Source organism: Protobothrops mucrosquamatus, unplaced genomic scaffold (assembly GCF_001527695.2).
Source record: "Protobothrops mucrosquamatus isolate PMUCROS unplaced genomic scaffold, P.Mucros_1.0 scaffold4349, whole genome shotgun sequence".
Lineage (NCBI taxonomy): Eukaryota > Metazoa > Chordata > Lepidosauria > Squamata > Viperidae > Protobothrops > Protobothrops mucrosquamatus.
Window position 1 is genome coordinate 39,928 of NW_015390263.1, and position 26,876 is coordinate 66,803.

At 35.4% G+C, this 26,876-nt stretch overlaps 5 protein-coding genes across 5 annotated transcripts; all 5 read left to right on the forward strand.

Moving 5' to 3' along the window:
- Positions 1 to 3,070: 3,070 nt before the first annotated feature.
- On the forward strand, positions 3,071 to 4,045 carry LOC107298881 (olfactory receptor 1052-like). The gene has a single exon (XM_015828243.1). The coding sequence runs from the start codon at positions 3,071 to 3,073 to the stop codon at positions 4,043 to 4,045; it is 975 nt and encodes a 324-aa protein (XP_015683729.1).
- Positions 4,046 to 6,446: 2,401 nt separating this feature from the next.
- LOC107298882 (olfactory receptor 1052-like) lies at positions 6,447 to 7,391 on the forward strand. Its single transcript, XM_015828244.1, has one exon. The coding sequence runs from the start codon at positions 6,447 to 6,449 to the stop codon at positions 7,389 to 7,391; it is 945 nt and encodes a 314-aa protein (XP_015683730.1).
- Positions 7,392 to 12,406: 5,015 nt separating this feature from the next.
- On the forward strand, positions 12,407 to 13,354 carry LOC107298883 (olfactory receptor 1052-like). Its single transcript, XM_015828245.2, has one exon. The coding sequence runs from the start codon at positions 12,416 to 12,418 to the stop codon at positions 13,352 to 13,354; it is 939 nt and encodes a 312-aa protein (XP_015683731.1). The 5' UTR covers positions 12,407 to 12,415.
- A 5,260-nt stretch (positions 13,355 to 18,614) lies between these two features.
- Positions 18,615 to 19,562, forward strand: LOC107298885 (olfactory receptor 1052-like). The gene has a single exon (XM_015828246.2). The coding sequence runs from the start codon at positions 18,624 to 18,626 to the stop codon at positions 19,560 to 19,562; it is 939 nt and encodes a 312-aa protein (XP_015683732.1). The 5' UTR covers positions 18,615 to 18,623.
- Positions 19,563 to 25,599: 6,037 nt separating this feature from the next.
- On the forward strand, positions 25,600 to 26,538 carry LOC107298886 (olfactory receptor 8D4-like). The gene has a single exon (XM_015828247.1). It carries the CDS (start codon positions 25,600 to 25,602, stop codon positions 26,536 to 26,538), a length of 939 nt encoding a protein of 312 aa, XP_015683733.1.
- The last annotated feature ends 338 nt before the right edge of the window (positions 26,539 to 26,876 follow it).

The window sequence follows — 26,876 nt, forward strand, 5'->3', positions numbered from 1 at the left end:
GTGCAACCATTCCTAAAGTATCAAACTCTCATTATTTTGTAATTAGATTACCACAATATACTTTATTTAAGATTACCCCTGAAGATTATTTAGAAATTTAATATGGTTAACAGTGCAAGGGCTTGTTTGCTAATCATCCAGGACTGGCTTAGCTTTATAAAAACTATATCATAGGAACAACATTGGCCACCAATAGATTTCAAATCTTTGTTAGCTCCAGAAATGCAGAGTCCCTCTGCAGTTAGATATTTGAACCAGGAAGGAAAGTTGTGGATTCCTCCACTCCAGCTGCTCTGGAATATGTCCCAGAGAAGAAAGCCTATACTGTGGCCATCCCAACCTAAGGGAGATTATCTCCCCCTTCATGTTAAGACCATCGACCTTAGGTTGAGAGCCACCCAGCATCAATGGTCAGGCATGTGTGAAACTACGGTGAAGGAGTACATGAATAAAAGGCTGATGGATGGAAGAATGGAAGGATAGAAATTGTAGAATAATTTCTTTTGTGTCTGTTGTAAAAAAAAAAAGGGGGATCCATTGCTATTATTCCAGGAAAAGGCATCTTAAAAATCCCACTTTCCAGGAAAATGTTCTTTGGATTATCCTAGAACATGAGGACATTAGGGAATTTCATGATGTCAGCAGGCAAAGGCTCATTCAACTATTACAAGAATAAATTTTAATAAATTATTACCTTTACTATTACTATTATCTTGTGGTAAGAAGTGAAGATGACAACTTAATGAGAATAACTTTAATAGTCAGGTATCTACACAGGAGTAAGCATTGTCATCATCTCGCCACCCCTGCATGCAAACATTGTACCAACACTCAGTCTTCTCCAACAGACCTTACAATGCTGCCTAGTGAAAACAAACTTGATGAGTATGAAGCTGGGAAAGTGACTAGATTAAGCAATTGTAGTTGGCAATGCTTAAAGCTTCACGGAGACTACCTGCTGTTTTCCCCAAGTACTTCATTCCTACATAGGATCTCAATATTCCAACAGGAAACATTAGCATAGAAAGAGATGGGTGTTAAACATTCCCTGGCAGTAAAAATCTTTAAGAATATTCCTTCCCCATTCTACTTTCCAGGCAATGTGGGAAAAGTTGCTTCTGAAACAAAACAAAAGGACAGTTGAATGGAGTTTCTTGGTTATATCCGGATAGTAGGCAGAGGTATCTTCTTTCTATCTGACCTGTACAATTATAAGATCCTGCAAAGGTGGGTTAACTAATGTCTTCTTGGGCCTTGGATCTTTTATTGCATTTTTTCTCAGAGGGCAAAATTTTGCGGTGATCTCCAGCAATACTTATTCTTTTTATTCACATAGACACATATAGATCTTTACACAGTTTGATATTCTACACTAAAGGCTTACATTCCTATCTAGTTGTCTCACTGATGTTCATTATCACATTGCCTTGCTGGGTCTATATTCCAGTAGAGTTAAGTCGGGAACTCCACAATATATAATTCATCATTCTGGGCAATGTTTCTAAAATAATGAAGTTCCCACCTACTTTATGAGCTTCCCATAAAGATAGGATAAGTCCAGCTTTGGCCTTTATTCATTTTCTTCAGTATATTTCTACTGTCCTTCCCAGATTGATGAGGTTTCCATATTATGTAGGTTTATTCCAAATTCCTTCCTTCCTTCCTTCCTTCCTTCCTTCCTTCCTTCCTTCCTTCCTTCCTTCCTTCCTTCCTTCCTTCCATAGAAAAGCTGTAGAAACAGAAATCTATCAACATCCTCTCCCTCCAAAAGCAAACTTTTTTATCAATAGGGTACTGAAGTACTTCATCATTAATATACTATATAACCATTTATATTTACGTTTTAGCACTTGACAGATAATAAGAAACAAACAAATAAAAATAAATATATACAAATAGTGTATAACAGTGGGAATGCACCATGGTTGTGTCATATAAGGAAAGTTATAGATATTCATTTCCACACTCAACTGAGTCATATTAACTATTTCAAATGTATTTCAACTTCTCAAAAGTGAACTAAAATTTTCAAGAGAGCTTATTAATTAAACATTGAAAAAATGCAGTGCAGTTCCATTTCTGATCATGGGAAATAATAGAAAGCATTTGTCTAAGTTTGGAACTATTTAGGGACTGGCAAGTTTTCCCACTAGAAATAAGATCTCCTGCATAGACTAAAAGACAGCTAAGGAAATGCTGTGATCAAATTAAGAAGTCCTGGAGTCTGGAGCTGGGAGATATCTGCATTTCTTCCCAGATGCAAAGAACTTCCTAACTCATTTCATATACTGGTAGAAGCAATTCATCTACATTCAGAAAAGAAGGAATGCTTTAAACTATTGCAGATGTCACTGAGTAAATGGGTAAGTTTAGACTGTTTAGGGTCTTTTGGGCTTTATCAGAATAGGGCAAGAATTTTAAAACTGTTGTGTATTAAAGACAGAGAAATCATTGTTTTTACACATAATTGTGGTAGAAACTACTGATAAATGATTGTACCAAGTCCAACATTCTGAAGCAACCGAGAAGAGGATTTATTATTATTACTTTTTGGGTATTTGAGGAATACAGCAATGACAACATGTAGATTTACCTTCCCAGATTTTAAATATTTCCAGTTTTCCCTTCCCTCAAAGACAAACTGTCTTCTCTCATCCTTTGAAGATTTTATTTTAGATCACAATCTTCCTATCTTTTACTACATTCCATTTGATTATTCTTTAATTATATTAATAAAAAAAAAATTGTTATTGTCACACCATCTGAAGGTAACTTTTCATTCTTGGTCCATGTGTTCTTTCAGCATGTCAGTTTCAATGATTTGTATATTTGGTGAAGCATAAGATGAAAAAATGGATGTTATATAGTATACTCTCATCCTTCTGATGCATCCACCTTGGGTGATGTGTCTTAGGCTACATTTTAATCAGGTGCAATTTTATTTTGATTGAAACCATAATGCATTTCTCATAATGAATATCTTATTCTTGTTTGCATCTTTCCACTTGTCAAATAGCATATAATCCTGATTACTTCATTGTTTCAGTTTCCAAAGTGTTTCTATGATTCAATGGGAAACAGCTCACAGGTGACAGAATTCGTACTCACTGGATTGACTGATGATCCACAGCTGCAATTCATTCTCTTTGTGACATTCTTTACTCTTTATGCTATCACTCTGTTGGGGAATGCGGGCATGATTGTCTTAATCAGGGTCAGTCCTCAACTCCACACACCAATGTACTTTTTCCTCACTCACTTATCATTTGTGGATATCTGCTGTTCATCAACTATCACCCCAAACTTCCTATGCCATCTTTTAAAAGAGAAAAAAGTTATTTCTTTTGCTGGTTGTTTCACTCAACTTTACTTTTATGGTGCATTTTCCACTGCAGAGTGTTTCCTCCTAGCTATCATGGCCTATGACCGCTATGTAGCCATTTGTCACCCTCTACTTTATCTGGTCACCTTGTCCCAAATAAAATGTGTTCAACTAGTAATCGTTTCCTACATTACTGGGCTCCTACATTCTTTAGTGCATATCATTCCTGCATCTCGGTTGTTTTTCTGTGGACCAAACATCATTAAGAATTTTTTCTGTGAGGGTCCTGCACTATTACAACTCGCCTGTTCAGATATCAGTTTAAATAATCTGTTGAAATTAGTATTTATTGGCTTCACTTTAATGGCAACAATCCTGGCTATTCTCACATCCTACACTTATGTCCTGATGACCATTTTAAAGATGCGCTCTGCCAAGGCTCGGAGGAAAGCCTTCTCCACATGTACATCTCACTTCATGGTTATTAGTATTTTCTACGGATGTGCCGGCTTTGTGTATGCACAATCACAACCTAGCAAGTCGATCTACATCAATCAAATAGCTTCTGTGTTGTATGTAGTAGTGACTCCAATGATCAATCCCTTGATCTACAGTCTGAGGAACCAGGATGTAAAGGCTGCCTTCAGAAAAATTCTGGGGAAAAAAGTTGCATTTTTTTTTATACCAAAAACTGAATACCTTGAAAACTCAAGGAAAATATAGAACTATAGATGCAAATAGGTGTGTATTAACAGTGTGGTTATCTGATACATTTCTTCTTGGAAAACTACTTGACTGAATTAGTTTTGCTATCATTTCAGAGACTATTGCATTTTAGCCTGGGGATATTTTGTTGTCAAAATATCACATTTAAAAATTTCTCCAAGATACTGTATTTTTCCTAAAACCAATTAATGCAATCTAACTGCTAAATGTTAAAGATGGCAACATATATATAATGCATTATAAAGATACTGTATAATACATATTTAAACCAAACTGGGATTCTTTTGTAATCATAAAGAGAAAGTGTGATTTTAAACATCCATGTTAAAGAGAAATCATTCAACCAAAGTCTGATCTGGTCTGTCCTCTCTGATATTTTGACTCAATAAATGCTGCTTCAATTTATATGGCACAAATCTCCTATCGCTTATTGTAATAAAACCAGCAAGGAAAGTAGCAGATCCCTCACACCAGCTGCTCTGGAAAATGACCCAGAAAAGTAACTTTTTTTCTGTGGCCATCCCAACTTGGTGAGATTTTCTACCCCTTCATGTCAGAATCACCCACCTTCAATAGTCAGGAAGATGTCAAAGGTCAGGAAGGTGTGAAAATATAGTGAAGGAGTATTTGAATAAAATGATGATGGATGGAAGGATGGAAGGATAGAAAGAGAAGGATAAGCCCAAAAAATGGAGTTCCAGGCAGAAAAAAAATACAGATTGTAAAAATCTTTTTTATTTGTTGTAAGAAGAAGGGATCCATCGCTATTATTCCAGGAAAAAGCTTCTTTAAAATCCCGCCTTCCAGGAAAGTGTTCTTTGGATTATCTTAGAACATGAGGACATTGGGGGATTTCATGATGTCAGCAGGCAAAGGCTCATTCAACTGTTACAAGAATCAAATTCAATAAATTATTACTATTATTATGTTGTGGTGAGAAGTGAATGAGAATAATGTTGAAAAGTTAATGAGAATGTTACACACATTCAGATTCTGCAGAGGAACAAGATTTGTCACAAGACACCATCCTTGTATGCAAATATTGTGCCAAAGACTCGATCTTTTCCATCAACCTTTACACTGTGGGCTAGTAAAAACAAGCTTGGTGAGTATGAAATTGAGGAAGTAACTAGCTTAAGCAAATGTAATTGGCAATGCTTAGAGCTTCAGGGACACTGCACTTTTCTTCTCAAGTTCTCAAGATCTCAACGTTCCCATAGCTAACATTACCATGCAAGGAGAGTATGAATCAAACATTCCCTGGTGCACTTCAGTGAAAGTCTTCAAGAACATTCCCTCCCCATTCTGCATTTCGTGCAGTTTGGAAAAGCTGCTTCTGAAACATAGAACAGCAGGACAGTTGAATATGGGTTCCTTGTTATATTTCAGGCTTAAGGGATGGTAGGCAAAAGCATCTGCCATTCATCTGTCAGACCTGTGCAATCATAAGATCTTGCAAAGGTGGATTTACTGCTGTAGTCTCAGGCCAAATGGCAGCTGATGAAAGGCTGTGACCAAATTAAGCAGACCTGGAGCCTGGAGCTGGAAGATGTCTGCATTTCTTCCCAGATGCAAAGAATTTCCTAACTCATTTCATATAGAAGAAACCCACTTATAACCAGAAAAGAAGGAATATTTTACCCTACTGTAATACCTTTAAGATCAGAATAAATAGGTAAGTTCAGGCTGTCTGGGGTCTTTGGGGTTTTATCAAAATAGGGTGAGAATTTTAAAACAGTTCTGTATTAAAGATGGAGAAAGTTTCTTTATAAGCATAATTCTCATATAAATTACTGATAAACCATTGTGCTATATTCTACATTCAGGGATGATTAGGAAGTGGATTTTTTTTTCATTATTTTTCAGCTATCTGAGGCATAGAAATATAATTACATGCAGATTTCTCTTTCCAAACTTTAACCATTTGATTTTCTTTTCCCAGGACCAAATCTTTAGTTTTTCTTCACTAATATAATTTAAGATCACAAACTAGTTTCCTATCTTTTAGTACCTGAAGTTTTTTGTCCTTCAGTAAGAATAAGGAAGAAAAATAATAATAATATTGTCACACCATATGAAGGTGACTTTTCATTCTGGATCCATGTGTTCTTTCACCATGTCAGTTTCAATTATTTGTATCTTTGGACACTTATAGAATGAAGAACTCTACCCCATGTGGATGTTTTATTCTATACTGTACTCTCAACTTTCTCCTGCATCCACACTGGGTGATGATTCTTAATATTAATTTTAATCAGGTTCAATTTTATTTTGATTGAAATCATAACTCATTTATCATCCTGAATATCTAGTTCTTGTTTGCGCCTTTCCATTGGTCAGATATTATATGATTCTGATTACTGCATTCTTTCAGTTTCCACAGTGTTTCTATGATTCAATGGGAAACGGCTCACATGTGACAGAATTCATACTCAGAGGATTGACTGATGATCCACAGTTGCAACTCATCCTCTTTGTGATACTTTTTATTCTTTATGCTATCACCTTGTTGGGGAATGTGGGCATGATTGTTTTAATCAGGATCAGTCCTCAACTCCACACACCAATGTACTTTTTCCTCACTCACTTATCATTTGTGGATATCTGCTGTTCATCAGGTATCACTCCAAAATTCCTATGCCATCTTTTAAAAGAGAAAAAAGTTATTTCTTTTGCTGGTTGTTTTACTCAACTTTACTTTTATGGTGCATTTTCCACTGCAGAGTGTTTCCTCCTAGCTATCATGGCCTATGACCGCTATGTGGCCATTTGTCACCCTCTACTTTATCTGGTCACCATGTCCCAAATAAAATGTGTTCAACTAGTAATCGTTTCCTACATTACTGGGCTCCTACATTCTTTAGTGCATATCATTCCTGCATCTCAGTTGTTTTTCTGTGGACCAAACATCATTAAGAATTTTTTCTGTGAGGGTCCTGCACTATTACAACTCGCCTGTTCAGATATCAGTTTAAATAATCTGTTAAAATTAGTATTTATTGGCTTCACTTTAATGGCAACAATCCTGGCTATTCTCACATCCTACACTTATGTCCTGATGACCATTTTAAAGATGCGCTCTGCCAAGGCTCGGAGGAAAGCCTTCTCCACATGTACATCGCACCTCATGGTCATCACCATTTTCTACGGAGGTCTTGCATTTGTTTATGCACAACCTGGCAAGTCTCATTACACTAATCAAATAGCTTCTGTGTTGTATGTAGTAGTGACTCCGATGATCAATCCCTTGATCTACAGTCTGAGGAACCAGGATGTAAAGGTTGCCTTCAAAAAACTTCTGGAAAAACGATTGCATTCCTTTTTTATACCAAACACTGAATAACCTTAGAGCTACATTACCATATAGAAATATAGAGGAATATATATGTATATTAATAGTTTGTGTTTCTGTGTGTGCTATTTTAAAAATCTCGGATATAATAAGAATGATGAGACATAAATTCCAAACTGGAATTCTAATATGCTCATAAAGAGAAAGACTGTGATTTTAAATCTTCATGTTAAAAACAAATCATTTCAACCAAGGTTTGGTCTAGTCTGTTTTCTGTGACATTTTGACTCAATTATTGCTGCTTCAATTTATGTGCCATAAACATTTTGTTGCTTTTTGTAATAAAATATATCCATAGGTGGTCTAGATTATGTCTTGTGTCTAGTTCTGGATTTTCTTTCAAGGATCACTCAGTGGCTGCTTCATGCAAAACCCTAAATTGCAATCTTCTCACAGATGTTTGTGTAAAAGGGGTGCATTCAAAAAGAACACTAAATGAAAACAATCATGGCAGTGTGGAAACTATCATTGTGCTCTGTGTCTCTGGATTGAAGTTCCCCATGCTGATCACTCAGATTTGTACACAAGGGTCACCATACGGCTATGGACCACCAAGACAGAATTGCAAATTATTTCTTACTCATTTCATATATGAATGTTTTGGCAATAACCATAGAGTTTTTTTAATATGCTGAAGGATTATGTTTTGTTCATTTTGGTTAGTAAAGCAGAATTTAATTATTCTTCAAGAATTTTACCTATACAATTAATTGCTTTTATTTCAGCTAATGGATTGTTGCAACAGGGTAAGGATATAAATTCAATGACACCTATATAATTTTCCAGTAACCAGTAATGATGTATCACTTTAAAGAAGCAACAATGATAAGAAAGATGATGTCCTTTTTTTTTTCTTCTTCAGCAAAATGATGTTGCATGACAGGCAGATTCAGAACAAAATTCTACCCTGGGAGATTTTGTTGTAAAAAGGAAGGAATCTATAGCTATTATTCTAGGAAAACACACCTTTAAAATCCTGCTTACCAATTTGGGGGAAACTGCTGCTTTGTCTGGTGTTGGTTCTATGAAGACAATGGAATTTCATGATGGCATCAGGCAAAACCTCAATTTATCAAGTTTGATAAATTATAACGATTACTATTACTGGACTGGACAGGTCCAGCTTGGAGCTCTATTGATTTTCCTCTGTACAATTCTGCTGTGCTCCTCACTTCAGTGAGCCTATCTAGAGGCAGCTATTCTGGATTTTTTTCTATATGCTGAACAAATAGAAATCAATCACCACTAGCACCACCATCCCTTTCTGCATTAATAAACTGCATTAATAAACTCTTTCTGCATTAATAAACAGTTTTGACTCAGTCTTAATACTGGACCATTTATCCCTCAAATATAATAATGACAGAAAATACATGATAAATAAAGGGATCAAATAAATATCATCAATCGAGAAAATCAAACCAAGAGGAGGATATAGATGAACTCTTTGCTAATCAGTTAGCCGAGCTGTGCAGAAATACCCCTGTAGTAATGGTGGACTTTAACTACACTTATATTAACTAAAAACAACTTCTGCAGCAAGTGAGAGATTGAACGGGTTTCTGACATGCCTATCTGACAGCTTTGTCACCTAAAATGTAAAGATGGGTACTAGAGGATCAGCTATATTGGATTTAATCCTAAATAATAGGGATGGAATGATTGAGGAAATGGAAGTTGTAGGAACTCTGGGGGACAGCGACCATGTTGTACTAGAATTTGCCATGATTGCAGGCACAGGTAATTGAACAAAGTCAAACTAATGTTGTAGACTTTAAGAGTCCTTACTTCAGCAAACTAAAAGCGAGAATAGGAACGATTCAATGGGTGGAAATACTAGAAGGAAAAAATTGTTCAGGATGCATGGCAAACTCTGAAAAAATGAAATATTAAAGGCCCAAACGAAAACAATATCACAGAGAAAGAAAAACAAAGGACACCAGACGAGACCAGAATGGTTGAACTGATAGCTCTCTGACAAACTGCAGGACAAAAAGGACAAGCACAAATGTGGGAAGAGGGATATATAACTAAAAGGAATACCAGCAAATAGCCCAAATTTGCATGGTTGAAGTCAGGATAGTTCAGGTTAGGAAAGACCAAAGACTTGCAACAAATACCAAAAATAACAAAAAAAAGTTTCTTTCAATATATAAGGAACAAAAAAATTCAACAAAAGTATTAGTTCACTAATGGGAGATGATGGCAAGAAGGTGACAGGCAACAGGGAGAAAGTGGAGCTGCTTAATTTCTTCTTTGCATCTGTCTTTACACAAAAGGAAAAAAAATAGCCCAACTCATAAAAAGCAGTACAGTGGGAGATAGAACAGGAATGCAGATCAAAATATGTTTAAAAAAATACCTATCCACTTTAGACAAGTATGTAAGTAAGGTATTTGACAAAGTAGATCACAGCTACTTCTTGCTACAATAGAACAATGTGACCACCAGAGATGGATTTGCAGCGGGCTGAACAACCACACTCAGCATAAAGTCCTTAATGGAACTACATCTATATGGAGGGAAGCATGCAGTTGGGTACTTCAAGGTTCAATTTTGGGCCTAGTCTATTCATACATGATCCAGGTCATGGTATAGAATGGGAACTCATCAGAGGAATTGCCAACACCTTGGAAGATAGACTCATTGTTCAGAAGAATCTTGATAGACTTGAGCATTGGGACCTATCCAGTAAGATGTAGTTAATTGGTGAGAAAAGCAAGGCCCTGCACTTAGGCAGAAAAAACCAAATGCACAGCTATAGAATAGGTGATCCATGGCTCAACTGTAGCAACTGTGAGAGGGATCTTGATGTCCAAATGGACAGTGACTTAAATATGAGCCAGCAGTGTGCTGCAGCTGACAAAAAAAGTCAATGCAGTTCTAGACTGCATGAATAAAGGGACAGCACCAAGATCACAAGAAGTGATAATACTGCTCTTTACTGCACTAGTGAGGCCATACTGAGTCAATACAAGAAACAATGGTGGAACCTCATTAAAGACAGATCCAACCTGGAACTAAGGAGAAATTCCTGACAGTAAGAACACTTAATCAATGGAACAGCTCACTTCCTGGAGTTGTGGGTGCTCCATTGCTGAAGTCTTCAAGAAAAGATTGAACAACCATTTGTCTGGGATGCAATAAAGTCTCCTGCTTTGGCTAGGAAGTTGGACTAGAAGACCTCCAATGTCCCTTCCAGCCTTATGATTCTAAATACAAATCAATATATATGCAATCACTCATAAATAAAGGTAGTCCTCAACTTACAACAGTTCAAAGTTACACTGGCACTGAAAAAAATGACCTATGACTATATTTAACATTTATGACTGTTACAGCATCCCCATGGTCATGTGATCAAAATTCAGACGCTTGGTAACTGACTCATATTTATGACAGTTGCAGTGTCCCAGGGTCATGTGATCACCTATTATAACCTTCTGACAAGCTAAGTCAGATTCACTTAACAACCACATTACTAACTTAACAACTGCAGTGATTCACTTAACAACTATGGCAGAAAAGGTTGTAAAAAGGGGCAAAATTCATTTAACAACTGTCTCACTTAGCAACATAACTTTTGGGCTCAATTGTCATCATATGTCAAGGACTACCTGTAATACTGTGAACAGGGAACAAATCCATAGATGAAATACCTATTGTGGAAAGTATAGAATATACTAGGTAACCTGTGATCTGCTGGGTCCTCAATGACATTTGGTGTCATCTCTTGAACAAGATGCCCCCCTTTTTTCCACAAGGCAAAATTAGGTTGACCATAATTTTTATATCCCACTGCCAGATGGTCATCTAAAATGACTAAATATCATAAATAGAAAAATAATTGTAGTGGCAAATGAACTTCAATAATAAGTCAATATTTAATTACCTAAACAAACAAATAGAATGCCTATGTGTAGGCAAAAAGCAGGAATAACTTCCAAGTTTCAGCTGATTTCCCCATTGACTTTGCTTGTGGGAAGCTGGCAAGGAACATGGAAAACGTGTTTGCATGACTGCAGGGATGCTGCAGCAGCCATTGTGAATAAAACATGTCTGAACATCCTGATGTAACGGATCCCAGACTGTTTACATTCTTTCAGGTAATGAATTTTAGGTACCTTGTTTGTAAAATTGTGCTATAATGCAAAATTGTGGGTGCATTTGAGGGTACAAACAGATAAACATAATGAGAGTTTTAGTAGTATGTCTGTTTGCACACCAACCTCATCATATTAATTACTTCAACTGCATTTCAACTTCTCAAATGTAGAATACAAGTTTCAAGGAAACATATTAATTCCACATCTAATAATTGGAGCTTCCAGGTGAGGAACTAAAAGTTACCATGCAGCCGCCATTTCTAGAAAGCATTTGTCTAAGATTAGAACTACTTAGGGAATACCAAGGTTTCCCAGTGGAAAATATTCTCTTTCAGAGACAGCCAAGAAAGTGCTGTGACCAAATTAATAAGAAGACCTAGAGCCAGATGGAGCTGGAATATATCTGGATTTCTACCCACACACAAGAATTTCCTAACTCACTTCACATAGAAGCAATCCACCCACAACCAGAAAAGAAGGAATGCATTAAACTATTGTAGATGTGGTTGAGTTCAAAGTAATTCGGTAAGTTGAGGATGTTTGGGGGCTTTTAGGTTTATCAGGATAGTGTAAGAATCTCAAAATTGTTCTGTATTAATGATGGAGTAGCTATTCTTTATACATATAATTCAAAGTCTTCCTTCTAAGGACTTATTTTGGATCACAAATGCTAGCTTCCTATTGTTTATGGCATTCAATTTGATTGTTCTTCAATAATAATCATGAATAAACCATATTTTAATATATCATCAGAATACTGACATACCCAGTTTTATCTTCTTAGAATCTAATTTTTAATCCTCCTTCCAAGATCCTATTTCAGATCACAAAAATGGATCCTTATGTAGGTGAAATATTTAGAGAACATGTAATATTGAGTCCTGTATTTCTTTTATTTTCACAGTGTTAATGGGAAATAGCACATGGGTGACAGAATTCATACTCACTGGGTTGACAGAGGACCCACACTTGCAGCTGATCCTTTTTGTGATATTTTTTGCTGTTTATGCCATCACCTTGATGGGAAATGTGGGCATGATTATCTTAATCAGAACCAGTCCTCAACTCCACACACCAATGTACTTTTTCCTTACCAGCTTATCTTTTCTGGATACCTGTTATTCAACAACGGTGACCCCAAAGTTGTTATCCAATTTTTTGAAAGAGAAGAAGTCAATTTCTTTTGCAAGTTGCTTTACACAGCTTTACTTTTATGGTGTATTTGCCACCACAGAGTGCTACCTCTTAGCTATGATGGCCTATGATCGCTATGTGGCAATCTGCAATCCACTACTCTACTTAATCATAATGTCGCAAAGAAAGTGCATTCGGCTGATAGCAATTTCCTATATTGCTGGGATCATTAATGCTTCTATACACATAATCGCTATGTCTAAACTATCATTCTGTGGCCCTAACATTATTAAGAATTTTTATTGTGAGGGTCCTCCCCTTCTTGCTCTTTCCTGCTCAGATGTCAGTCTTAACGATCTGCTGTTATTTGTATTTGTAGGACTCAATATAACAATAACAAGCCTGACTGTTCTCACTTCCTACACTTATATCCTGATCACCATTTTAAAGATCCGTTCTGCCACGAGCCGTAGAAAAGCTTTCTCCACTTGTACATCTCATCTTATAGTTATCACCATTTTCTATGGCTGCAGTAGCTTTATGTATGCACGGCCAAGCTCTAGGAAGAATTATAACCTAGATCAAATGGCCTCAGTGTTCTATGTAGTGGTGACCCCCATGCTCAACCCATTAATCTACAGCATGAGGAATCAAGAGGTAAGGGGTGCCTTCAGAAATATCCTAGGAAGAAAGTGTCATTTTCAATACTTTTAAGAGTCATTGCTTTTTGCCAAAATTTAGTTTTACATAAAAGTTGTTCTAGTAGTAAATGTTTTTTAGCTTTGTGTCTTATTAAACAATAAATCACTAGGTTGTATAGTTTTCCTAGAGTTCTAGTATTAATTATATATTTGTTTTTAAAGTAATGTAATAAATACATTTAACATTTCTTTAAAAATTATACAATCATTGTATCTTAAATGTTAAGACATAATGATTTTATAATGTAGGAAAATCTAGTTCTCTCTTCCAAATTTCTTTTATCTTGCTAATATTTTTTCTTCATTGCGTATGAAATGGCATTGTTGGTTTATTCTGTAAAAAAGTCTTGATCTGGCACATTCAAACCCATAGAAGTTTCCAAGGCAGTCGATATTACATTTCACAGAGCATGACTGTGACAAATACTTTAGCTGTATATATTGCTATTTAGACATAGTTTTCTGAATCCTTCAAAATTCTAGGTTTGATGAGAATCCATTTTTATAATATGTTCCAGAAATGTAATTTGTAGTGTATTGAAGACTTTTCCTATATGTAATGGGGCCCCAATGCCCATTATATATTTTTCAGAATGTATTATTTAATCTATCTACCAGTTATTTGGTATTATCAGAAGCTTCACAAAGCCAGCATTTAAAGGACAAATTATTGTAATACCTTCAGCAATTTTGTGTCACAGTTGCCATCAAAATAATTTCATCTATGATCCTGGGCAATCCATTTCTGTTTTCAGAATAGCTATAATACAAACCTTATGAAATAAATCATTCCCAAATAAAAATAGACATATAATCATTAAGTACAAAAAGCACAAATTTCAGTTCAGATCCAGTTCAATGACTTGTGGGACAACTCTACATAATCTCTTATTCATTTGATGAGCCCTTCCTTAATTTGATTAAGACTTAAATCCCAAATCTCCCCATTCTCTAACACCAGAAGTGAAGAAAATGCTATACTATTTTTATGTTTCGCCTAACTGAATAAAATTTGCAGGAACAGAACATCACTAGATGACCTCCAAGGTCCCTTCCAACTTTACTATTATTATTATTACTAGGAAATTAAATAAAATTACTGTCAAGATTTATTGTTATGTCTATTCTTAACTTTTACTGGAATAACATTCTGATCCAGTCTGCTTTGGAAAGACTCCTGTTTTCCAATGAGTCTGATCAGGTGGACTTAATTCATATTTCAAAACTCATCTGAAGATTATGATTAACCAGGGCTTTTTTTCTCATAGAACGCCCAGAACGGAGTTCCGGCACCTTTTTGGGATGGAACTTTGTAGGGTAGGCAAGGCGGGTTGTATGATGTCTGTGAGTTCCGGCACCTTTTTTTTTTTTTTTAGAAAAAAAGCACTGTGATTAACTATAGCCTAGGTAGGCTAGATTATTTTAGAGACAAATTAAAATTAGAATCCTTACCATAGTGCAGTTTTATGGAAACAACTCAGGGTAGAACAAGGTGAATTTCTCTTTCTCTGTAATCAGAGTTTTTCTGGGAGCAAGAAATAAAATAACAGCACTCGTGATGTTCGCTGGTAGTGACAAATGTTGGTGATTGGCTCAGTCTAAATGAAAGAATGAGTATGGGTACTGTAGTCCTTGACTACAATTTTCATTTAATTATGGTACAAAGTTATGATTATGCTGAAAAAAGTGACTTACAACTTGTGCTCAAAGTTAACAACTGTCGAACCACCCCCCCACCTCCATGTGACTGCAATTCCAGCACCTGGCAATTGGCTCACACTTACAAGGATTGCGGCATCTTGTGATTACGAGATCACAATTGGTGATGTTCTCAGCCAGCTCCTGACAAGTAAATTCAATGGGGAAACTGGACTCAATTAACGATTGTGTTATTCACTTAACAACGACAATTAATTTCACTTAATAACCATGGTAAAAATGTTTCTGAAATTGGGTCCAGTCATGGGATGACTAATGTAACAACCACATTGCTTAGTGACCCAAAGTCCGGTCTCAATTATGGTTGCAAGTCAAGGACTACCTATCTGTAGATTTTGCTAGGATATTTAGGATGGAATTGAAAAGGATTTCAGTTTTCTGTGATCACGATTAGGTAGGAAAAAAATGTGTCTTCGGAATCATGTTGGATCATACAAAGGATGGCTTAGCATCCCTATCTCCCCCAAAGCATTTGTCTGTTACTCTCCTATATTCTTCTTTTTCAAGAGATAATTCAGTTAGCTATGTTGGTCAATAGCAACTTTAATGCAATTCCAGAAGAGTCCATGTCACAACCATATCCTCTTTGTAACTACAGTATGGTAACTATATAGCATGTCCTACCTGCTCCACGTACAAGGTCTGTTACGTTTAGGAGAAGAGAAGAAAATTAAGTGTTTTGTATCAGTCTATAAACAAAAAATCACAAACTACAAGATACAAGAATCTGTAGGAACAGCTGAGTTCATACTTTTTTTATTATTTTACACAGTTCTTTTTTTTCACACACAGAGGTTTCCAATGGCAAAAAAAGAATAACATGAACAGGAAAATATCAGAACTGAGCAGAATAGCATTGCTGTTTCTGGTTGTATTATACTCTATTAATACTTAAGAGATCAGAATCTACCCTAGTGTAAGAACGCATCAGAGCCCGGAATCGCTGGCAGTCGGGCACATCTAATTTATTATAATTATGATTGTATATTATATATTATCATATTTTGTATTGAATTGCATCAGGTATAAAACCATTTCATGTGACAGCAGCATCCAAGTATTCAGAAGGTATTTGCTAATGGATGATCCCCAACACTATCTCCTTCTATTTTTTTGTTTTCAAAAATAAAAGAATAAAATAAAATAAAACACAGAAGTAACAGGGAAATGGAAGAGTAACTCATGGAGTGCCATATAATTCAATATAATATTTTATTAGTAATTGGGGTTNAAAGATGCTTTATCCTCCAGGACTTCAAAACAAATTTGAGGATAAAAAAGAAGAACTAATAAAATGGATTAAAGAACTGTCAGAAGAATCATTAAACCGTGGGAGACAAAAAACTGATACTTTACTTGATTTGTCTTTTTTGTCCCCAACAACACTGACAAAAATACAACCTGGCAAGCCAAACTTACTGATTTGAAAAACGACCTGGCAAAAGAAGAAGATTAGAGTTGGAGTTAAGAGATGTGATTCAACTTATCAGATGGAATATTATAGGGCTAAACACTTGTTTGAATACGGTTTATATATAGATTATTAGATGGTGTATTATAGGATTAAATATTGTTGGAATATGGCCAAAAGAGTAGATAAAACTTGTAAAGGAGCCCTATAGTAAGAATAAGATATATTAGTAGTACAATGCTTTTAGAAAATATGAAATGCTAAGACATTGAGAGGGTCTATTTAAATGAAAAGTTTGGATATTTAAAGGTAATGAATTTTGACAAAATTGTGACTGATAAGAATTGTCTGAATACCAAGGGGAAACTAAGCTTCAGTAAGAATCTTGAAAACAGGAGATATAATGACTTAATAAGATGACTTTTATAAATACAATGGAAACACAAGCTGATTAAAAAACATGTTATATGATGATGTTATTATTATATGCATAAATACTAAATACGTTTATATTCAACTTAGTATATGCTGAAAATATTAAAAATTATGTTTGTCTAATGTAGACAAAAGGAGAATGTTACTGGAAGAAGAGAGGATCAAGAAATATATTACCAACCAACATATTGATTAATTGTAGAAATTATCATTGATTGTTTTAAATATATGAACCCAGACAACACACTGTTCATGAAGCACTAAAGATTATTATTGTAAAAAATTAATAAAATATATTTTAAAAAAATAATTATTTCAGCTGCATTTCAACCTCTCAAATGTAGAATAAAAGTTTCAAGGAAACATATTAATTCAGCATCTAATAATTGGAGCTTCCAGGTGAGGAACTAAAAGTTACCAGGCAGCCGCCATTTCTAGAAAGCATTTGTCTAAGATTAGAACTACTTAGGGAATACCAAGGTTTCCCAATGGAAAATGTTCTATTTCAGAGACAGCTGGAGCTGGAATATATCTGGATTTCTACCCACAGACAAAGAATTTCCTAACTCATTTCACATAGAAGCAATCCACCCACAACCAGAAAAGAAGGAATGCGTAAAACTATTGTAGTTGTGGTTGAGTTCAGAGTGACTGGGTAAGTTGAGGATGTTTGGGGTCTTTTAGGTTTATCAGGATAGTGTAAGAATCTCAAAATTGTTCTGTATTAATGATGGAGTAGTTATTCTTTATACATATAATTCCAAGTCTTCTTAGAATCTAATTTTTAATCCTCCTTCCAAGATCCTATTTCAGATCGCCAAAATTGATCCTTATGTAGGTGAAATATTTAGAGAACATGTAATATTGAGTCCTGTATTTCTTTTATTTTCACAGTGTTAATGGGAAATATCACATGGGTGACAGAATTCATACTCACTGGGTTGACAGAGGACCCACACTTGCAGCTGATCCTTTTTGTGATATTTTTTGCTATGTATGCCATCACCTTGATGGGAAATGTGGGCATGATTGTCTTAATCAGAATTAGTCCTCAACTCCACACACCAATGTACTTTTTCCTTACCAGTTTATCTTTCCTGGATACCTGCTATTCAACAACAGTCACCCCAAAGTTCCTATCCAATCTTTTAAAAGAGAAGAAGTCAATTTCCTTTGCAAGTTGCTTTACTCAGCTTTACTTTTNCTACCCACAGACAAAGAATTTCCTAACTCATTTCACATAGAAGCAATCCACCCACAACCAGAAAAAAAGGAATGCGTAAAACTATTGTAGTTGTGGTTGAGTTCAGAGTGACTGGGTAAGTTGATGATGTTTGGGGTCTTTTAGGTTTATCAGGATAGTGTAAGAATCTCAAAATTGTTCTGTATTAATGATGGAGTAGCTATTCTTTATACATATAATTCCAAGTCTTCCTTCTAAGGACTTATTTTGGATCACGAATGCCAGCTTCCTATTGTTTATGGCATTTGATTTGATTGTTCTTCAATAATAACCATGAATAAACCATATTTTTAATATATCATCAGAATACTGACAGTGGCATACCCAGTTTTTTTTTTTATCTTCTTAGAATCTAATTTTTAATTCTCCTTCCAAGATCCTATTTCAGATCGCAAAAATGGATCCTTATGTAGGTGAAATATTTAGAGAACATGTAATATTGAGTCCTGTATTTCTTTTATTTTCACAGTGTTAATGGGAAATATCACATGGGTGACAGAATTCATACTCACTGGGCTGACAGAGGACCCACACTTGCAGCTGATCCTTTTTGTGATATTTTTTGCTGTTTATGCCATCACCTTGATGGGAAATGTGGGCATGATTGTCTTAATCAGAATTAGTCCTCAACTCCACACACCAATGTACTTTTTCCTTACCAGTTTATCTTTCCTGGATACCTGTTATTCAACAACGGTGACCCCAAAATTGTTATCCAATCTTTTAAAAGAGAAGAAGTCAATTTCCTTTGCAAGTTGCTTTACACAGCTTTACTTTTATGCTGTATTTGCCACCACAGAGTGCTACCTCCTAGCTGTGATGGCCTATGATCGCTATGTGGCAATCTGCAATCCACTACTTTACTTAATCACAATGTCGCAAAGAAAGTGCATTTGGCTGATAGCAATTTCCTATATTGCTGGGATCATTAATGCTTCTATACACATAATCGCTATGTCTAAACTATCATTCTGTGGCCCTAACATCATTAAGAATTTTTATTGTGAGGGTCCTCCCCTTCTTGCTCTTTCCTGCTCAGATGTCAGTCTTAACGATCTGCTGTTATTTGTATTTGTAGGGCTCAATATAACAATAACAAGCCTGACTGTTCTCACTTCCTACACTTATATCCTGATCACCATTTTAAAGATCCGTTCTGCCACGAGCCGTAGAAAAGCTTTCTCCACTTGTACATCTCATCTTATAGTTATCACCATTTTCTATGGCTGTGGTAGCTTTATGTATGCACGGCCAAGCTCTAGGAAGAATTATAACCTAGATCAAATGGCCTCAGTGTTCTATGTAGTGGTGACCCCCATGCTCAACCCATTAATCTACAGCATGAGGAATCAGGAGGTAAGGGGTGCCTTCAGAAATATCCTAGGAAGAAAGTGTCATTTTCAATACTTTTAAGAGTCATTGCTTTTTGCCAAAATTTAGTTTTACATAAAAGTTGTTCTAGTTGTAAATGTTTTTTAGCATTGTGTCTTATTAAACAATAAATCACTAGGCTGTATAGTTTCCCTAGAGCTCTAGTATTAACTATATGTTTGCTTTTAAAGTAATATAATAAATACATTTAACATTTCTTTAAAAATTATAAAATCATTGTGTCTTAAATGTTAAAACACAATGATTTTATAATATAGAAAAATCTAATTCTCTCTTCCAAATTTCTTTTATCTTGTTAATATTTTTTTCTTCCTTATGTATGAAATGGCATTGTTGGTTTATTCTGTAAAGAAGTCTTGATCCATCGAAGTTTCCAAGGCAGTTGATATTACATTTCACAGAGCATGACTGTGACAAATATTTTAGCTGTATATAATGCTATTTAGGCATAGTTTTTATAATATGTTCCAGAAATTTAATTTGTAGTGTATTGAAGACTTTTCCTATATGTAATGGGGCACCAATGCCCATTATATATTTTTCAGAATGTATTATTTAATCTATCTATCAGTTATTTGGTATTATCAGAAGCTTCACAAAGCCTGCATTTAAAGGACAAATTATTGTAATACTTTCAGCAATTTTGTGTCACAGTTGCCATTAAAATGATTTCATCTATGATCCTGGGCAATCCATTTCTGTTTTTAGAATAGCTATAATACAAACCTTATGAAATAAATCATTCCCAAATAAAAATAGACATATATTCATTAATTACATTAAGCAAAAATTTCAGTTCAAATCCAGTTCAATGACTTGTGGGACAACCCTATATAATCTCTTATTCATTTTATGAGCCCTTCCTTAATTTGATTAAGACTTAAATCTCACCCATTCTCCAACACCAGAAGTGAAGAAAATGTTATACTATTTTTATGTTTCATCTAACTGAATAAAATTTGCAGGAACAGAACTTCACTAGGAAATTAAATAAAATTACTGTCAAGATTTATTGTTATGTCTATTCTTAACTTGTACTGGAGTAACATTCTGATCCAGTCTGCTTTGGAAAGATTCCTGCTTCCCAATGAGTCTGATCAGATGGACTTAATTCATATTTCAAAACTCATCTGAAGATTATGATTAACTGTGGCTTAAGTAGGCTAGATTATTTTAGAGACCAATTAAAATTAGAATCCTTACCATAGTGCAGTTTTATGGCAACAACTCAGGGCAGAACAAGGTGAACTTCTCTTATTCTGCAATCAGAATTTTTCTGGGAGCAAGAAATAAAATAACAGCACTCATGATGTTTGCTGGTAGTGACAAATGTTGGTGATTGGCTCAGTCTAAATGAAAGAATGAGTATGGGTACTGTAGCCCTTGACTACAATTTTCATTTAATTATGGCTCCAAGTTATGATTATGCTGAAAAAAGTGACTTACAATTTGTGCTTGAAGTTAACAACCGTCGAACCACCACCCACCTCCATGTGACTGCAATTCCAGCACCTGGCAATTGGCTCACACTTACAAGGATTGTGGCATCTTGTGGTTACGAGATCACAATTGGTGATGTTCTCAGCCAGCTTCTGACAAGTAAATTCAATGGGGAAACTGGACTCACTTAACGATTGTGTTATTCACTTAACAACGACAATTTATTTCACTTAATAACCGTGGTAAAATTGTTTCTGAAATTGGGTCCAGTCATGGGATGACTAATGTAACAACCACATTGCTCAGTTGTGGTTGCAAGTCAAGGACTACATATCTGTAGAAGACAATTAAGTGTTTTGTATCAATCTATGAAAAAAATCACAAATTACAAGACAGAAGAATCTGTAGGAACAGCTGTGTTCATACTTTTTTGATTATTCTGTTTTTACACACTCAGAAGTTTTCAATGGCAAAAAAAGAATAACATGAACAGGAAAATATCAGAACTGAGCAGAATAGCATTGCTGTTTCAGGTTGTATTATACTCTATAAGACTTGAGACCATAATCTACTCTAGTGTAAGAATGCATCAGAGACCGGAATCGCTGGCAGTCAGGCACATCTAATTTATTATAATTATGATTGTATATTATATATTATCATATTTTGTATTGAATTGCATCAGGTATAAAACCATTTCATGTGGCAGCAAAATCCAAGTATTCAGAAGATACTTACTGATGGATGATCCCCAATACTATCTCCTCCTATTGTTTTGTTTTCAAAAATAAAAGAATAAAATAAAATAAAACACAGAAGTAACAGGGAAATGGAAGAGTAACTCATGGGGTGCCATATAATTCAATATAATATTTTATTAGTAATTGGGGTTGTATACTGCAAGTCATGTTTGGACTAACTCACGAATTTATGGGTCAATTAATTCAGCAATCTGCTGTGAAAGGTACTATGATTTAAAATATGTGAAACTGACTAATTTGTCATTGTGCCCATCTGATTTGCCAAAAGATGAAAGATTAAGCATTTGCAGAATCTCTACATTCTTATGGTCTATACCAGGGGTCTTCAAACCTGGCCCTTTTATGACTTGTGGACTTCAATTCCCAGAATTCCTCAGCCAGGCATGCTGGCTGAGGAATTCTGGGAATTGAAGTCCACAAGTCATAAAAGGGCCAGGTTTGAAGACCCCTGGTCTATAAGAACTAGAATGGGTGCTTCTTCTAGTAGGTGGTTCCCATAGTAGGTGGTTCCCATTGTTCCCAATGCAAACAACTCTTTATTGAAAATGTCATGGCTCCTTTCTGCTAGGAGAGTACTCTGGAATAAAAGGCATATATACAGTAGTCTGTATATATGCCTCCTCTGCCTGGAGTAAAATTGCTCATATCTTCTCATCTGAGATATCTGCACAACACAGGGGTGGGAGGGGTCAGAGTGGTAGATGAGAAGCAAAAAGCTGTTTTAACTCTTGAAACACCAATTGACCAGGAGAGTTGTTGAGCCCTTCTTAGGAGCTGGGAGAGTGATTTTACAAGTTCAGCAAAATTCAGGATGAATTTCTTGTATAAGTTAGAAATACCCAGAAGATGCTACACTTTTTTCATATTACTGGAAAGGAGGGAGTATTATACAATAGAATAAGCTGTACCTTTGCTGGATCCTTGCAGGTCAAATGTACATTTTTCTAGTTTTGCAAAAAGGTTGTTGTCCCACAATTTTTGCAATACATTTCTGGCATGAGTGAAATGCAAGAAGAGAACTTTGGAATAAACTAATGTCATCCAAATTCATTATAACATGCTTGTCTGGAATTTCTGAAAATGTGTCATTCATACCCCTATTAAAAAAAAAGCTCCACGGCTATTGAGGTCAAAAGGCATAAGTGTATATTCAAACTTGTATCTTGTATAGAAGGCTGTTAAATACTCCTATCTTTCTTTCAATCTGATTAGGTTGTAAACACTGCTCAAGTCTAGCTTTGAAAAGATGTGCACCTTTTGTAGCCACTCTAGATCTGAGATACTTGGGAGTGGATAATGGTCTTTAATTATTACCCTGTTTAGGTCTTTGTAGTCATGAATGGTACACATTAGAGTGTGGGGGGGGCAGGATAAGCTCTCACTGTTTGTAAGTGATGTTGCTGGCCTCTGAACTTCCCTGGCAAGCTGTCATGGGAAACAGGAGCATTGGCTAGGCTGCCATCTATTGTGCTGCTGCAGGTTGAGGCAAACTCTGTTCCAGTTGTTGTGTTAGTGTATTATTAGGGCATTCTGCAAATTGATCATCTGTGCATCTTCTTGCTGCTGGTGTTTCAACAAGGCTGCTGCCAGATACTCAATGGACAGTGGGGTTATTTGAGGATCAGAGGCCATTCCTGAAATTCCTTCCTTCCTTTAGAAAAGAGTATGAGATTTGCAAAACTTAACTCAGCATTGCCAGGAAAACCAGTCAGGAAGCATGACCAGATAAGCTAGTTCTACTTTATTGTAAGGCTACATTAACAGAATCTTGTAAGAGTGATTAAATAGTAAAAATCTCCCAATGTCTTTTTTTACAGCCTGAAAATTAAAGATTTTCTCTTCTGAGTTCCTTTCTTTGCCTGTTATACATCTACAGGCTGTGTCCTCTTTAATCGTATTCCCTAGGCAGCACACAAACACATTTCCCAGGATCATTCCCACATACTATGGTATTACAGTTACAGTTACAGATTTCAGATTTAATTTATGTAACTAATTTATACAGCCATTCAAATAAGTGCCCAACTCAGGCAGCGTGCTTCTTTAATAATAATTCAATAACAACAATGAATCAATTAAAAATAATAAAGGAAATATTTTTTAAAAAACAACCTACAAAGACATAAACCACCAGAAAAAACCCATCAAACTGCTTCTGAACCCAATGCCTAAGGAAAAAAGAATTGGAACTAGTCAAAATTCATGAAGATGTTGTTAATGGAACATCATTGTGCGACAAAGGGGTATGATAAAATACTATTAATAAATAAAGAAGACAGAATGTAATCTCTATTGAATACTATATGTTCCATTGGTAAATACTTCAAACAATTGCAATTCGGTTTACTGAATCTTTGCTGCATAATTAACACAAATCAGTAGATGGACCAATTTGAAGCACTTTGGGGACACATTCCCCAAACCAACGTTTTTCTCAGTAGAGTTCTTTTCTCCTGAGGGAAATAGTATTGTCTGCAGAATTGTATAAAGCTGTTGAGTTACTGAAGACTGAAGGAAAATATCTGAATTTTTTCAGAGCAGCAAAAGGATGTTATTATAAGTTTCAAAAACCTGCACTTGGACTCTTGAAAACAATGCAGATATTTTAAAATGTGAAAGATGCTATTGATCTGGAAGAAAACAAGTGAGTTTGATAATCAAAAAGACAACTATACAACTATTGCATTTTATTGATTTTGAGAGTTTGATTGAGGAGTTCATGGAATGACAACTTACTTCAAAGACAATTGATGGGATATTTCAGAGAAGGGCCAAATCAAACCTGCATGGCAAGCATGCAAATTGGTGCACAAGGCCAAGTAATAATTTTAATATGGTTTTTTGCAGAGCTCAAATTGCATTATCAAGGGGTACTTGGGAATCTAAAAAGACCTCAAGATTTGCAGGTTTTTTGTTTTTGTTTTGTTTTTTAAAAAAACTGTGATTTTAATAATGGGTGGTACAAAAAAGGCATAAGTAAGATATACCTGGCACTGGTATGACAAAACCAAGATTAAAAAGAGAAGTGTACTTACAAGTAAATCTTCAAATATTTTCATAGAAATAGTTCTTAGAATGTAGCCAACAGAACAACTATTTTGTAGAATGAGAAAACAACTTCTTTGTAGAGTTGATTATATTAAAAGCCAACTTGAAAGTTATACAAGAATATGTCGACAGTGCTCAATCATTTGTGACATGAGACTCAACGTGGGTTTGCTATTCATAGTTCATTTAATCACTACAAGAAATGAGAAGCTCTTGTAATCCAAAGATCGGCTTCTACGAGTTATACAATATGTAGATCCAGCAATGAACCAACAATATACACAGTTGAAAGCAGTAAGAACCTTTCTTCAGTTAGCTTGGTAATTCTTTACTGCAGCTTGTCAAAATATCCTGTAAACAGAAATGTAAATGTAATTCATATATCCCCTGATATTTGTTTAATGTCTTCTCATTTTTAAATGAGAGTTCATCTACTCAAAGATTTCAGTAGCACTCTCATATCATTAATTGTTTTTAATAGTCCTATGGAGAACGTTATTCATGGGCTGGAACTATTTTAATCACATATAGTAGGATATACTTAATCCATCCTAATAACCGGGGCTATTTCATTGCAAAGCATCTAATTCTCAAAGTATGACGATCAGGTTGCAGTTTGAAAGGAAATATTTATGCAGACTGAATATTGTTCACTTTAAACTGAATATTATTTTATTCCTTGAGTTCTTCATCAAAAAATTTCCAACTTTATTTCCTTTGCTAGGAACTTAAAAATTGATTCTGATCACAGACTACATTACAAATATTTGAAAAACAAAGGAAAATTGACTAACTGTTACTGTGATTACATGGGAAACAACACACCGGTGACAGAATTCATACTCACTGGGTTGACAGAGGACTCACAGTTGCAGCTGATCCTCTTTGGGACATTTTTTGCTGTTTATACCATCACCCTGTTTGGAAACCTAAGCATGATTATCTTGATCAGAATCAGTCCTTCCCTCCACACACCAATGTACTTTTTTCTTACCAGTTTATCTTTTTTGGATATTTGTTATTCATCCTGTGTTACTCCAAAATTCCTATCCAATCTTTTAAAAGAGAAGAAGATTATTTCCTATGGAGGTTGCTTTACTCAGCTTTACTTTTATACTCTATTGGCCACCACAGAGTGCTACCTCCTAGCAGTGATGGCCTATGATCGCTACGTGGCGATCTGCAATCCACTACTCTACTTGATCACAATGTCCCAAAGAAAGTGTGTTCAGCTGATAGCAGTTGCCTACATTGCTGGGATCATTAATGCTTCCATTCACACCATGGCTGCAACTAGACTTTCCTTCTGTGGCCCAAACATCATTAAGAGTTTTTATTGTGAGGGTCCTCCTCTTTTTGCTCTTTCCTGCTCAGATATCAGTCTTAATTATCTGTTGGTTTTTGTACTTGTTGGCTTCAATTTAATAACAACAAGCCTGACTGTACTCACTTCCTACACGTATATCCTGATTACCATTTTAAAGATCCACTCTGCCACAAGCCGTAGGAAAGCCTTCTCTACTTGTACATCTCACCTCATAGTCATCACCATTTTCTACGGATGTCTTAGCTTTATGTATGCACAACCAAGCTCTAGGTCGAATTATAACCTAGATCAAACGGCCTCTGTGTTCTATGTAGTGGTGACCCCCATGCTCAACCCATTAATTTACAGCATGAGGAACCAGGAGGTAAGGGGTGCCTTCAGAAATACCCTAGGAAGAAAATTGCATCTTCAACAGATATGATAATACCTTTCAGAGCCATTTCTTTTTGACAAAATTCAGCTTTAGATAAACGCTGCTAATCTAAACGCTACTAGCAAATGGTATTATTATTATTATTATTATTATTATTATTATTATTATTATTATTATTATCATCATCATCATCATCATCATCATCATCATCATAAACCATTAGGTTGTGTAATTTTCCTAGGGCTATGGTATTAATTATATATTTGCTTTTGAGTTCAAAAAATGAAATTTGAACTCTAAAGAAGAGTTGTCCCTTTTTGGTTGTAGCTATCATGCCCTAGTAATTTCCCTCAATTAGAAAGGAATGACAGGCATTGCTTTTCGGG

What these genes read in the sequence shown, in the direction of transcription:
- LOC107298881 (XM_015828243.1), top strand. Translation starts at nt 3,071, where the DNA reads ATGGGAAACAGCTCACAGGTGACAGAATTCGTACTCACTGGATTGACT.
- LOC107298882 (XM_015828244.1), top strand. Translation starts at nt 6,447, where the DNA reads ATGGGAAACGGCTCACATGTGACAGAATTCATACTCAGAGGATTGACT.
- LOC107298883 (XM_015828245.2), top strand. Translation starts at nt 12,416, where the DNA reads ATGGGAAATAGCACATGGGTGACAGAATTCATACTCACTGGGTTGACA.
- LOC107298885 (XM_015828246.2), top strand. Translation starts at nt 18,624, where the DNA reads ATGGGAAATATCACATGGGTGACAGAATTCATACTCACTGGGCTGACA.
- LOC107298886 (XM_015828247.1), top strand. Translation starts at nt 25,600, where the DNA reads ATGGGAAACAACACACCGGTGACAGAATTCATACTCACTGGGTTGACA.